Consider the following 15,791-nt stretch of genomic DNA (forward strand, 5'->3'; position numbering starts at 1 on the left):
TTTTCTAATTCAGCATAGATAAAACAACATGATTTTTAAATTTTATTTGCAGAAATTGCACGACATTATAACAACACTTGCTGGAAGAGTTCAACCTAATTCTTTTCTCTATTTAGGTTTTTCTTATTACCTCTAAGTGGTATCCATGTTACCCAACATATTTATGGTGGTGATTTTGTAAAATATGTACCATTTCTTCACTGATGCTTATCAGTTCTTCATCCTGCTAACTGCACTTTTTGTTACTGCTTTCTATTAATAGTTTCTAAAACTATTTCCTTCAAGTAGAAATGTCCAGAATTGCATTCAGCATTTCAAACATCTTCAATTTACTATCATTTACTTTTTAAACAGTGTATTTCTTCCCCTTTTTTTCAGGTTTAAATCCAATAGTTTTGAAGCTAACACAATTTTACAGTTGATGATATTTATAAATTTATAAATAAATAGGTTCCTTTATTTCTGGGCATTTGAAAATTAGGTTAATTTTATAATAAACATTTCCTTTTTCTTACCATATTTTTAGGCATCCTTTCCTGAAAACATCAACGCAATATATGATTAGCAAATATTTCCTTAGATTTAATGTATGGCTGAAGTATAGGAACTGTTTAATGTAGAAGATCCCACATTCAGCACAAGTAGGCAACAATCAAATTAGATTGCACAGGGGAATTATGTAAGTGATAAGAAATTATCCCAGCTTGATTTAGAGGACAGCAAATTGGCATGAAACCAATGGCTCAGAGAAAGTTATCTTTAACTATCTTTCAAATGTACTACTAATGTAAACATTAAGTAGCCACCTTCCATGGAGCTTAAACATCTCAGATTAATAATTACAAGAAGTACAGGAAGGATTTAGCATTTGGGGTCAGTCCATTCCATGGCAAAAAATGACTTAGAAGATCCCACATTCAGCACAAGTAGGCAACAATCAAATTAGATTGCACAGGGGAATTATGTAAGTGATAAGAAATTATCTTTATCATCAAATTTTAGATACAGTAACATACCAAATAACCGCTTTGTCATCAATGCAAAAATGAAATATCTTAGCTTCACAGTCTCCCACAGCACACAGATGCCAAGGATGTAATTTTCAGATCCTCTGCTGACTACAGTCTTCTCAGGATATTTTGAAGGGACATTTAGATATTCTGATATTAGTCATTAGCTCTTTCTCTGTTGAAGGGCACTCAGCATGTCATTGGAAAACATGCAGGCACGGTTCTTTAGTCCTGCCATTCTTGCAAATCTGTGGTATTTTTAAACTGATGACACTAAACTGTTTCTGCCACACTGTGCAACAACGGGACAAGGTATGCTATATGCAAGATGCTCTGGCACAGTGATTTCTTAAAATTCATAGTTTTAGTAGGAATACATTCCAAAACATGAATAACACTGGGAAAATAATAGTAAATTAAGAAGAGTTCACATAAATGAAGAGCTTACATAAGTAAAGAATTTACATAATCTTTACCAGCCTTTACCACAAAAAGTTACATTTTCCTTCCTCTTCTCTTTCTGAGCTTTAACAAGATGAAGTCTGATTTTGCATATTAGCAGCTAGCAGGTCCTTTCCATTTACAAAAATGTTCTAATGATCAAACACAAACTTTAAACCAATCTGTAGAAACTGCTTACTTAAGAAGTCTCCATATTTTCCAAATAAAAGATAGCTAGAGAATATTTTAAATATTTCCTTTTAAAAATGGAATCTTACACTTATATTTTTGTGATATTAATATCAATAGCTTAAATCAAATAGAAGAAGAGACAAAGTGGACCATACATAGTAGTTGGTGTACTGCACCTTTTTCATTTCTGATTTCAAATTACAAGGATTACTCTGTTGACTGAAGAGGGACTTCTTGAATCTCTCAATGATTCTCCTTTTCAAGTTGCATTGCAAAGCTGGAGGAAGCTATACGAAAAAAAGAAACAGATGTTTTCATAGCTCGGTTACACCTCCATAAAGATGATCTAATCAGCAGTACCATTATTGAGAAAAGTAGCTACACTGAAAAAAAAAAAAAAACCAAAACAAAACATTGATGTTTAACAGCATGATGATAAACAACAGTACAAGGCTTGATTTAATGGCATATTATAATAATGCTCCTTAGTTTGCCCACTCTGTTATGCTTAGCGTATATAACCTACTCCCTCTAGCCTTGAAGGTAAAGAACATTATATAAAGCCTAATACAAAATAATGCTAGTTTTACCTCCCTGATCAAAGTGCCAGTATTTGGGACATTTGTCTATCAATGAAGCCCACAGAGCACTGGACTAGATTTCATGTTGGCTATGAGTCACTCCAGCTGAAATTAATGGAACTTCAAGAAGCTTAGATCTTCATTCAATGTGTGTAGAAATTAATGTGAATCTTCTTCATGGCTTCAACAGGCTTCTTTTAAGGTCCCTGTACACATCTCAATACAATTCAGAATGTCTATTTTGCTAGAAGCTTTCTTTGGGAGTTAATGTACATTTCACTTGTCTATAAAGCAAAACTGATTTCATATGCTTTTTCTCCTGCATTTTTTGGTTGAAAAAGGACACATCTTTCAACAGTATTTACAAAAGAAATGCACAAATCAAACTTCATGTGTTTTAAAGTCTTCAACAGATAGTTCGAAGGAGGTCTCTTCCTTTGCTCTTTGAGTTTTTAAAATCATTTTTATACTCCAACAGTAAATGTAAAGCTTCAGCTGCTGGTCTCTGCAATGACAGCAACCCAGTCTGATAACAACTCTATGGTACATACTACCCTTTTGGAAGGATGTCCTATGCTGTTTCTGTATAGTTGCTTATACCTACAGACAGATTTTTTTTTACCATTTACTACAGTGTTTATAATCACATCACTGATGTAAATTCACAAAGTGCCACTCCATTGAATTCAGGAAGATTTTTAACAACTCAAGGAAGGTTTGACCACTAATGATTCACATTCAAACACTGTCACAGTACACATTATAAAGATTTTTTTTCCCATTGGAATAAAATTACTGCTCCTAGATGGCTGTAAATCTGGAACAGCTGTATTGGCCTCACAGGAGTCCTGATTTGCTCTGGCAAATCAGGGATCAAGGTTACATCCTAAGCATAAAAGACTTCATCGAACAGCTGGTTGCACAGGGTTATTTGTTACTGGCAGATACTTCTCTATTTTCACGAAGATAAGGCCTCACACATATGCTTTAAGTCAGACGTTTAATGTTTCTTAGCCTGTAAGTAAGTAAAAAAAAATGATGCCTTAGGAACAACAACTCGCACAATAGATGTGCATACACAAATTCACAAACAGTGCAAACAGAGGCTTATATTTTAGTGATTGACAATTTAATTTGGTATCCAAATGTGATCTTTGCTAAAAAGCATCCAGTACACCCAATGACAATGACACTACATTTTGTACTACAAACTGAAGTAAAGAACAGAGTCAGCTTGGAATTCAAAGGAAAAACTACTTTAGAATTAAGAATATTGAAGTATTTCAAACATTTAGGTCCCCTCTAAACATTATTAGATTATTATTGATTTTATTTAGGTAAGTGTGAATTAATTACCATGGCAAGGAGCAAAAAAGCTTAATTTTTCTTATCTTATGGAAAATAGTGAGTAAGTGTAAACCTGCTCCTCTTCCTCCGAAGCTAGACTACCATCCTCTGTCAAGCAAATCCATGTACATAACGTATGCTTTTCATAAACAAAAGCACTGCAAAGTCAGTCATGCATGACCAGAAGCTATGCTTTTCTTTAAGTAAAATAAATTTAACACTACAATTTTAACCTGTTCATTTACATCTATGAGTTAATATCAGATTAAAAAAATACATCAGCTATGTGAAAATATCTAGTTCTTGAGATCAAGAACTGAAAACAAAAGTTGAAAATGAAACTTTATTTTACCCACTGAACTACTCTTTGGGACTTACCACACACTGCTGTTACATCAGATATGAGCTTGGTCATCCAGTATTTGACATAGATATACTTGTCTGTTGTAGATATATTTTTTTCTTGTAGTACAAAGTAGCTTTGTGATTAAAAACTGTGCTCTTTTTCTGAAGCAAAACTGCCCTATTTTATCAGCAAGTAATATCAAATATCCATGTGATTTGTTTCCTGTCATATTCAATGAGATATTTGAAAAATACTAGCCAAAAGTAGCCTGACAAAAAAGCAAAACCAAATTCATTTGACTACCTAAATGAGTATTACTTAAAATTTACAAAGCAGAGTAAACTCAGTACTGATTTGTGGATATTATATCTAAAAGGCTGGCTATATTTTACTAACTAAAGAGTATTATGAACTTACCTATTGAAACAAAAATAGACATAATAATTTATTTGTGTTTCATGGAATGATTTTAATTCCAGCCATAAGAACCAACAGAGAAATACTGCTGATCAAGTTTTAGGTAATTTAATAGAATTAAGACATAGAATAAATATTATGTAGTCTACAAACTGTGCAGATTTACAAAATATCATTCAGATTTTAAATATAACAATTAAAACAAACAGATCAGCTTGATTCTTATTTATCTAGTGCTTCTTTATCATGCTTTGTCTGCTAAGAAAGAGTATAGAGCCAAACTAAATCAGATTTTTGAATTTTTATGTGGTAAATCAGTTGTTATTTATGATTTTTAATCTTGTGTATTTAATTCATACACACTGTCAGACCCAGAGATTACATAAAAGCTTATCAGCAGATCGCCACTACAAAACACTTAGTAACTATCACTAAAGAACATTAGTTAACAAAATTATCTTTCCAATTTGAGTATTAGACCTGGAAGCTAAGCAAAGAGCTTAGGTCCAAGTATTGAACTTCAGTCAGCAGCCCTGTATCTCTCTTAAACACAGCTATCTCTAAATTACACTTCAGAGGCTAATTTAGATCCATATTCTAAAATTTCCTCATATAGAAACACCCTGAGGATCATAAAGTCTTACATACAGATTCACATCCACTTCAACTTTTTTTTTGCAAAGTGATCTGGTATTAAGAATGAAAATTTAACTGAGAGATAAAATCCAAATACCAAAATCCCACAACTGAACTATTACCATTTTTTTCCTGTTGAATTTCTGTGCTGGCTACTTGAACAAGAAGCAGAGAGAGACATTCATAAACTGAAGTGTCTAGGGACCAACCAGATCTGAGCTGCACTCCCAAAGAAAATAAAGAGATATAGAAAATGTCATTCTCTATCACAGAGAGACACATTTCTAGGAGGACCAGGAAGATAATGAGATCATTGCTATTGTTGGATTTCTTGTGGCAATGCCTTTCAGCAGATGGGTTGAGAGAGGCAAGTGAAATTCAGTTTGACATTTTTTCCCTAACTCTCCTCTTAATAATCAATAAGAGTAAAAGAAGTCTTACATTTCCCCTGAGCCACTTAAAGAAGAATTTAGGTTGCTGCTCAAGGTGACAGTGGAAGCCATGCTATAATAATATAAAATACTATATGCCATGAGAAGAACTATTTTGATTTAGCTCTTTTTGCCTCACTTTCATCTCTCTACCAACAGTTTCAACACTGCTATATTCAATCTCATAATAAATAGTCTTGCCGTGACAACCTAGAAATCTTCGGATTTTGTTAGGACACTAACAAAACTTTACTTCCTTAACATAGTACTTTTTTAACTGCTCACTGTTCCTTGGTATTTGACTTCTCCATTGCTGTCAAGGGGTTATATTACAAAACAAAAGCAAATAAATGAGCGCTCTTTCTTTTGTGAGTCTTCTCAATTTTTTTTTCTGAATAAAAATATGCTTAGAATGATATCAGCAAACAGAAAGACTGAGTAGGACATAATATGGATTTCCCTGTTATTCAGTGTAGAGAGTTTTGTTTCTTTTCTAGTATGACAGCAACAATATGACTTACCAGTCTAGGAGGACCAGATGTAATGTCTATGTGCTTCAAAGACAGCTAGAGACCCAATGTTCCATTAGGAGTCTCCCACACAGTCTATTTACTTCAGACCACAATTGTATTTTTTTAAAAATACAGTAGAAGAGCATTATTTGGAGGATGAAGGAATGTGTGTGTGAATAGGCTGCTGAGGACTTGATCAAAACTTTCAAGAGTTTTACCCAAAAGGAAAACATTACTGACCAAAGGTATCAGATCTGCCCAAATTACTCACAGAACAGAAAATATTAACAAAGGCTGAAGTGTTTGCCTGAAGATCATTATAGCTCTGAAACATTACAGCTGGATAGTGGGTTTAAACTCTACGTTGGTATTACAATGGCACTCTTCAGTAAACAGCACTGAAAACTGCTGAAAGTGGGCAGTAAATTTTGATTTGTACTGCATAATTAAAATTCCTAATGCAATTTTTATATCAAAAAGGTGTGAAATAGAAGTTAGTATAGACAAAAAGTACTTTTTTATGAAGAGTAATATTTCAACTGCTCAAAATAATTTTCTTTTGAATATTATTTAATACCCTCAATATGCATTCAGAAATCACAGCTTAGCATCTTACAGTATGTGAAGCTTCTCAGAAAGAAAAGTATCTCAAATGAAAAACTTGTTTTATCAATGATGATGTATAAATACATGATAATTTACAAGGACTCTAAGAAATATTCCTTTCATAGGGGAAATTTCCATTGCATTCAGCAGAAGTTTAGCCAGGATAAAGACCATTAAAATGAGGTCTTACTCATTTACTATTGGAATTAATATTTTTTGTCCTTAAGGATATTTCAGATAACATGTCTGTATCTGAAATGGAATTATTATCTTTTCTGACTTTTTAAAATATAATTATTAGACAATACCATGATTTTTCATATTGCAGAGAACTACAACTGGAAGACTATGAGACTGTCACCCTCTCACAAATGAATCCTCTATTTCTTTAGTGTGGGTTCTGTGCATGAATAGAGACACTTTCAAGAGCAGATCAACAGGCAGTAAAGCTGATGAAATAAAAGAAGGGACACTCTATATGCAACAGGAGAATAAAGTTTAAAAACTTGGAATTCGTTAGGTTTAATTTAAATGAAAGTGTGATTTTGTTGCAAGCACAAATTTACCTGGTCGCAGTCTTGATCCCAGACCTTCAATATTATCTCTACCAGTATTAAAAAAAATAAAAAAAAAAAAAAAATTAAAGAAGAGTTGTTTTAATTCAGTTTGGCATCAATGACTTTAGAGGGGAAATATCAGTATTCCCCGATTCCTTCTCATTGTTCCTCTAAAGGAAATCTATTCAAATTCACAAATGCACAGTTAAAAACTAGTAAGTCTTACTCTACATGTCCAAAATAGCGTGACTTCTACTAAACAAAAGTTAGACTCCATTCCTTTCCCTGCTCAGTTTTTAGCCTAGAAAGTAAAAAAACAGTAGACAGAATTCTAATATTTGAAACTCAATAATCCACTAGATTACATATTATTTTGCATTTTTACATGTTTAAGGACATTTTAATTAACCCATTTTATGGGTGGAAATCATAAAGTAATTATTGTCTAGCGGATAGAAACAGGAGTAATTAATGCACACAGTACTAGTAAAGGGAGGGGAGGGGGGCAAGGGGAATTAATATTACAATTCCAGGACAGCAATACCAGAGTGTCAGAACATAGCTCCAGATGTTTCAATGCTAGCTTCTGCTCTATACTCAACAAACACTGTCCCAGCCTGCAGATTTCATCAGCTGAGATAAGCAACAAATGGATACAAACAGATGGGGAACTGAAAGAACCAATATGAGGTCCTGACGGATGGTAGCCTCAATAGCCCTAGCATGACAAGAATTTATAGATATTTTTTAGCAGTAGGGAAAATTACAGTCACAAGGAGTAGTTATGAAGAAAGATAAGAAGACAGTTTTGCTAATGTTTATATGAGGGGCAGAGATGGACAAAAAACAAATGTGCTTGCTTCAACACTCAAGCATCAGGAGGCTGCCATTACTGACTGCAGCAGGACTGAAACTGGAAAGCTGGTGAGTGGTAAGTGACAGACTGGAGGGGATAGGCTAAGAACATCTTTGAAAGTAAAAAACTAAGTATTGTGTTTGAAGTGCTAGGAAAAGCACAATCTGTAAAAGGACACACACAGAAGATGGCAAGGTTGAAGGTAGGGCTGTAGAAGTGAAGGTAAGGCTGTAAAAATGATCCTCGCAACAGTGTTCTGAATGGGCATTGGCGTGACTAGAAAGCATGTATCAAAACAAGGAAAGACGTTGCTTGCATGAACCCAAGCAAGAGTAGCACTACATATTGATACGAAAGGTTGTATCTTAGAGGTGTCAGGCGGAACAGTGAGACATATTCTGAATGCAAGAGCTTTGAGAGATGGGCAGGTTAAGCAGACACTCAGGTGTCCAAGTATTGGTGAGAATGAATATTATTTTTGAGAAGGATCAAAACCTGAGCTAATGGGTAGGACTTCAGGTACAGGCAATTATGACATTCCTTTTAGTTGTGTAGTACTCAACTGTATGGCCACATGGCCATGAAGAGATCTTACAAAGATGAGCAAAAATTTAGTATACACAGATGGAAATACATCTGGTGTAGACAGCTAAATTCATGATTTGCAGCATGATTTTGCAGTAGATGAATAAGTAAGACACATTTATACACGCAAAGACAAGATGCAGAAGACGAGAATCGGTGATAAAGCCACGTGTAACATCCAGAGGAAATCAGATGAACACATAAACTAGTGTCCTTCTGAGTAGTTTCAAAAGATAGGAGAATTAGAAAAGAATAAAGTCAGAAAAACATGATTTTAAGAAGACAAAGATAGTGCCAATGGTAAACGTCAGATAAAGAAAATACAGTAACTATGACTTAGAAGGGGTCATTAAACAGCTTGGCAAGAATTGCTACAGTAATGTTCCTTAAGTAAACGTTAGGTCAAACAGGGCTTGTGGAAAAACAGAGGAGAGGAATCAATGTCATTATTACAGATACTTAGTTACATTAAAGGTAAGGAAAAAAAACGTTCAGGAGGCAGATCTAGCCAAGAGTGACTTTGGCGGTTTTTTTTTCAGATGTGAAAGAAAAGCAAAAATGAAGAAGCAAAGAACAGAGTCTATGAATAAGAGTAGTGCCAAGGAGATCAGAAAAAATAATGATTAATCAAGAATGTGTTTGATGCATTTCTAAATAAGTAACAGAATTAAAAGGAAAGACCTTTAAAAGGAGAATCATAGAATGGTTAGGGCTGGAAGGGACCTTCAAAGGTCATCTAGTCCAGAGAATGGGGATGGCCATGCAATATTCTGGTTTTGTTTGTTTCCTTTTTGAAAGAAAAGACGACTCCAGAATTCAAAAAATAGATATCTATATTTATATAGAAGGTTTATTATATAGAAGGTTTAGAGGAGTTCAAAGGGATAAGATATTACTCTACACTATCAAATGCACAAACATATTTTTCAATAGAATTTGGCTAACCAACTAATGTCAGTTTAAGCTGATGTAGCAAGGTCCACTTTTAAAACTATGTATCAGTCTAATGCCAGTCCTCAAATTAGTCACGTAAAGCTTTTGTGTGCAAACACCCTCAAACAATACCCTCAAGCAGACTAAGTGTCACAGGCTAAGATAAAACGAAGTTGCAATGATAAGTAAAGAAATGTTTCATGAAGGCATTCATGTAACTGTTCCACTGTGAAAGGACTGAATGGAATATATCATAACAACGATCAATTATATAATCTATATTTAAATCATAAATTGTACCTACCTAATCTGAGGTTGTCTTTCACAAGTACTAAAATTTTGTTTAATTATACCTGAAACAAACACATAAATATTATCTCTGCATTAAAAAAAATATATATATAGACACGCTAATATTTCCTATTTCACAGACATGGTGCCAAAATAACTTAAAAACCACTGTTAAACAAACTCCAAACCCATACTTGACTATAGAATTGCTGTTTGATTTATCAAAGATTTGTCTGCATCATAACTAAAATCTCAGCCCCACACAGTATCTTAATAAATACTTTCAAACTTTCACAGAAACTAATAACGTATGCTGACTAGATATTCACAGAAGATTTTTCTGGATTTGCATTAAATTACTACCTCAGTTACTGCTACCACTGTAGCCACAACATTGTCTCTTATCTGGATAAAAAGCTAGAACGCTTACCTACTTTCTCAGAGGACCTTTGATGGGCCTTCTAAAGCTTGTTCTACCAGAGTTTTATTGTCACCATTCTATTAGCTAACTATTCAAACTACTACATATGCAATACCTTACTTCTAAATAATCCCACTGATGACTTTGAAGACAGGGTATGACCAGTTATTGTTCAAACATCTAACAGCAATACAGCCGAACCCGAACATTTATGTCATTTACTGCAGAGTGTCAAAAAATGTGGAGAAGGAGGGGCAATGTTTGATGATATTCCTTATTTATGCACCTAGAAAGCATCATCTTAAAGTATTTCCCTTAAGTATTTGTCTTAAAGCATTTCTGTGAAAACGTTACTTTGATGGTCATTTTCACATATGACACCACCCTCTCCTACAAATGATATCTCACTTTGAATGAGGAGTAAGTGTATGTTTAAATCATAAGATAGTTCAGCTAACTGAACGTCTGAGTAGTAAGATTAGGAAACTCTACAACAATTTTCCCATAAAATTAATGCATTTTAATATAATACCTTGCATCTTAGTCTACATTAAACATTTTTCCATACTAGTTACTTCACAAGCATTATCATAAAAAAAGAACAGAGGCATCTAATCACTCAAACAGTAGCTAAGAAAAAAAGATTTTACGCTAAACTTACACTAGTTTTCCCATTGTTGGTCTTGTTACAGCAGTTATATCAGTTCTAGAGCAACAGTAGAGGACTTTCAGAGAGCAAACACATTTCTGAGAGTCTTAATTTTTTTCTTTGTGTTCAACCATACTTTCTGTTGCACTCTGAAATATAGTCTCTCTATTTTTCCTACTTTTCTGAGATCCTCTGAATTAAAAAGAAAAAAAAAAAACCACACAAAAAAAAGGAGGCTGGCATCTGTCACACAGAATTCACTTTAAAACCAAAAGAAATCATATATCTTTAGTCTAAATCCGTGCCCCTAAAAAGACAACACACATACTGACAGAGAATAAAAGAAAAAAGAAACAGTATTTTATTCCTTGCTAATGCTTTGCTTAGCAAAACAGACATTAAAGCTCTGTAGTAGTTAGCCCAAAGGAAGGTTTGATAAGAGCAGTTGTTTTACGTAATAGCAAATAAACTAGGCCCTTATAGAAGCAAAAATACTTCAATTAACTATAACACTGAGACAGGAAAACAAATAGGAAAACACAGTGTCCACTGTCTAGCAAGTAAACTTGGAAATGAAAAAAAAATATGATTGTGCCTATTCAAGGAACAGGTATTTTACCTGCTTAGGATGCAAACACAATAATATAAATACAAAAGTAGCTCTGACTGAACCTGAATCATGTTGCTTGGGGTAAGGATTCTGAGCTATAACCTCAGACACCCTTTTATAACAAAGACTTTAATGTATCATGGGAATACATGTGAGAAAATCTGTAAGAGAAGTCACTTGACTAGAAACCTAAGTTGGAAGACAGCTGTTTCCTAGAATTTTAAAAACAGCTCCCCTTTCCAAACATTCACATATAAAATTGGATTTGAAATACTATACCCTTCAGCTGTTTGAAATAAACGGTCTCTCAACCAGTAAAGGGCTCATATCCAAATTTTCTCGATCATTTTGATGACTCACCACATTTCACTTGCTAATCTGCCATCTTATATTTACAAGCACAAGATATTTCACACCAAAGAGTCTGTCTCACCACTCACTGTATATGGCGGAGATGTAATATTTTCTGATTCATATGCTAAAGTTAGGAAAACACTTATTAATGGTAAAAAAAACCCTCAAACAGAAATCATGATGCAGAACATCAGTAAACAGTAGCCAACACCCTTTAGTGCCATTTTTATTGCTTATTGTGTTAGAGCATCCACAACTGAGAGGATTCTCTTTATCAAAATATGTTGAAATAATTTCCTCAATAACTAAGCACAAGGATACTCAGACATGTAAAAATCATTATAACAAACACATTCGTGTTTGTATACACACACCCATGAACACTAATGACTTCAGTTATAATCCTTAGTCTTTTTTTAAGAGTTATGCTAATCATACAAAGTCAGACAGAGTAAGAAACAACACAGATGCGTAGGGAAGTTCACTAACATAAGTTATGGAGCACACAGTGCATAGCTCGGACCAGGGTGTTACCTTGACCATATTTCCTTTTACCATGGTCACTCCTTTGACACGTATAGGAAGAGAAAGGCAACACACATTTTGTTCAAATGCCTTGCAAGAGGGAAATTCTCAGTTCCAGATGATCTCCACAAAAATGAAATATAAATCCTCCACCTCTCTCCTGTTTTGTGCCCACCCTTGTTGGAATGTGAAACACACACATAAGCTAAAGTTTTTTATGCTCATCGGCCTCCCTATTCTGAATAGTTCTATGAAGATACATATATCAAATGAGGCATCAAGCATTTTTCTGACTGTTAATTTGCTCTTTAATAGCTAATGTAATTAAAGCAGTTTCTAAGGCTTTAACTTCATAACGTGCATTGACATCAGTGCAATTCATACAAATACATTCTAACATGCAGTTTAGTGTTTTTCTCTTGCAGGTACCCGTCGCAATGTGTCGCAACGAGAAGGCTTTAGGATGCCGCCACAAGAAGGCTTCAGGCTGCTACTCCAAAGCAGGTTAAAGCTCCTCCGACACCCAGGAGGGAAATGCCCCAACTTAATCAACCACAAATCACATGGTTTGCCAGATGAGGCCCTGAGCAACCTGATCTAGTTGGAGATATCCCTGTTCCTTGCAGGGGGGTTGGACTAGATGACCTTTGAAGGTCCCTTCCAGCCCTAACGATTCTATGATTCTATGATTCTATGGGTCAAGGCCATTGGCCACTTGACCATCCACCTCCCAGAGTGATTTACAGCACCCATTTAACAAGCCACAGGTGTTTCTCAGCTAGCCTGCATAGGGAAAGCAGCAGCCGGAAGACTTCTCCACAGGTACCTAACCATGTAATTTCAAGAAAAGAGCTTATAATATGATACAAGTTCAGAAAAACCCAGGAAGACAGTAACTTTTGCTTTGGTTTTCACTTACATTTTCACTGGTATCTAAAAAAACCTCTGAAAACCCTTTCAAGTTTGATCAGACTGATAAGAAAATTGAATCAAGATTTCATATTAGCAGAAAACTCCAATCCATCTTCTTGAATGAAAGGGAAGCAATGGAAGTAGGTTTTTTGAATTACAGCTTAATGATCTTTTCAGGAGAAAGATCAAATTACTTTTATACAAAATACCCTTAGTAAGCTGCCCTTTAAATCACTGTACACAGGAATGGACAGTCCTAACCATGTTAATTAAGCTGTTTCACAGAACAAGCAGAACTAAGTTTTTTGCTCATTACCAGCGACTGCATGTACAGCAACAGAAGTCGCCATAAACATACTTTCAGCTTAACTCAAGCATCACACAGGAAAATCAGATCTTGGCAGATCTTGTTCTAGCCGATGTCTTCAACAAAGTCCCATTACACTGAGGTCTCAAGAGAAATCTGAATCTTAGACAAAGTCAAATCAGAAAAAACAAGCCTAAAAACACTGCAAGATCTCAAAATTTCTTCACAGACAGCCCATTGTGCAAATTATGGGTTTCTTGATGCAATAATAATTTTCAACAGATTTCCTAAGCTTTCCCCTCACAAGCAAAAGAACCATATACAGCAGATGTGAGGAGATCTTACCCCTAAGACTTACCAAACTATCTAAACATCTTATGTAAATAACAAATATCTTCTCAAATCATCAAATCCACCAAAGCATACAACTGGTCTGAACTAAAAAAAAAAAAAAAGCTCTGTGATGACAGAACTTGCAAGATATGAGGTAGCTGCCTGCAATTAAGCCCAAATTTTGAATGAAACTACTAGCTCCAGATAGCAAGTGACATTACTGAATGGGTATTTATTTCCCACTGTGTTTGTTGTTATCCTCAAAAATAGTTAAATTTGGAGCTAAGCGATGACCTAAACCCAGAGCCAAATCACTTGGTACATACAACATGCAGAGCTCCTGTTTTGAGAGCATCCTAGTTCTAGAAATCCCGTTATTCAACTGGATACTTATGACTCCTTTGAGCATTACCCGCACAAGACCCAAGTTCTGGCATTGTGTAAAGAAGTCGTTTTTCTAAAAGCTCAAAGATGTAGGAGACCCTTCTAGACTTACATCACTATAATATTCTTCTGACAGCTCTGTGGTCTCTTCATTACACAGTAAACTCTGAATACTATTGCATTGCAGAAATTTTGGCAAGAAAAGTTGCCCTGAATCTCAATGTCTTTGCTCACTGGTCACAAGTTAGATAAGTTCAGAGATTCCTTTAAATACTGGAAAGATATACTAAATTATGAGATAACAGAAGAACTCCTAAGCAAGATACAGCATAACAAGAATGTGCATTTAGAGTTCCTAGCCTCATGAAGAGCTTGTAGCTGAGCAATTCTGAAAGCAACCTATTGCATACTTACCTTTTTATTGTGAGGAAGGTCAGAGGGTAAGTATCTAAAATCCTAGGCTCTAGGGTTTTCTAATAGCACATTTTACACAGAACTAGTCTTTCAGGACATTGTCCTGATTGCAGTGCAAATGAACATGATTCAAGGAAACAAAAAGTATTTACCAAAAAGCATTCCCAGACATAGAGTAAACTTTTAAACTCTCTCTCATCCAACTGACATATGAGCTCTACTGGACTACAACGCACTAAGAGATACCTACCACATATTTTCCTGCTATTTGGTTTACCAGCATAAATGCAGGCAGTTTTACTATAAGTCAAAACCAATAAAAACCCCTTAAATGTGACTAAGCTAAGGTAAAGTTGGGAACTTTTTTAATTTTAAAATAAGAAAATAATGCAACTAATAAGCTGTAATCATCACTCTTTGTTGCTTTTTGACTCAAAATGTGCCTATCCTCTGTCAATCTTCATAATCTCAAATAATAAGGACTTTAAGGAAAAAAATTGCATCTCCTACTCCTGCCTCTATGCTTCTGAAATGTGCAGAGTTTTGCTCCTGTAGGATTAATCATTTCAAGTAGCATGAACAACTACTCCAGAATCTACATAGCCTGCATTTGGCAATCTTAGGAGTTGTTAAAAGAGCTGGTCTTGTCAAACTACATCGTCTAGACTAAGAATAATAAACCCTTTCTTAAAGTATAATTGAAAAGCACAGGGTATGTAATAAAATTATTTAAAAAATTATGACAATTAGTGGACTATAAAAAAAGCTAATCACTATTACACTGTCACTCACACGCATATCAGCTTCTGTGCCACTGAACAACTCAGTATGTCACATCTTTTTACAAGATACCACTCTAGTTTTAAAATAAAGCACTATTTTTCGACATTTGCAGATCATGGTTTGTCTGAAAGTGATTCCATGGCAGCATGATTAGACAAACACTTTCAAGACCCTGATCAATACACCCATAACTGAAACGCGTACTTTCATATTAGCAGTTTCCAAGTTAGCTAGATGAAAGTTGGTCATATTTTTCCCTGTAACTCTGACATGCTTGACAAAATCATGGCGACAAATGGAGCATAACCTAAGTAATACCCAAGTATCCTGAACTGATAATACTTTTTTTAAAAGCTAT

At 34.7% G+C, this 15,791-nt stretch overlaps 1 protein-coding gene across 1 annotated transcript in view; it reads right to left on the reverse strand.

Moving 5' to 3' along the window:
- Positions 1-15,791, reverse strand: part of NEK10 (NIMA related kinase 10) — a 100,452-nt gene that overhangs the window by 10,949 nt on the left and 73,712 nt on the right. The window contains 5 exon segments of the mRNA XM_086615156.1: positions 1,820-1,930; positions 5,541-5,611; positions 6,828-6,968; positions 7,086-7,123; positions 9,755-9,803. Coding sequence (XP_086471282.1) covers positions 1,820-1,930; positions 5,541-5,611; positions 6,828-6,968; positions 7,086-7,123; positions 9,755-9,803 — 410 coding nt within the window.

This window comes from Tauraco erythrolophus, chromosome 7 (assembly GCF_009769465.1).
Source record: "Tauraco erythrolophus isolate bTauEry1 chromosome 7, bTauEry1.pri, whole genome shotgun sequence".
Lineage (NCBI taxonomy): Eukaryota > Metazoa > Chordata > Aves > Musophagiformes > Musophagidae > Tauraco > Tauraco erythrolophus.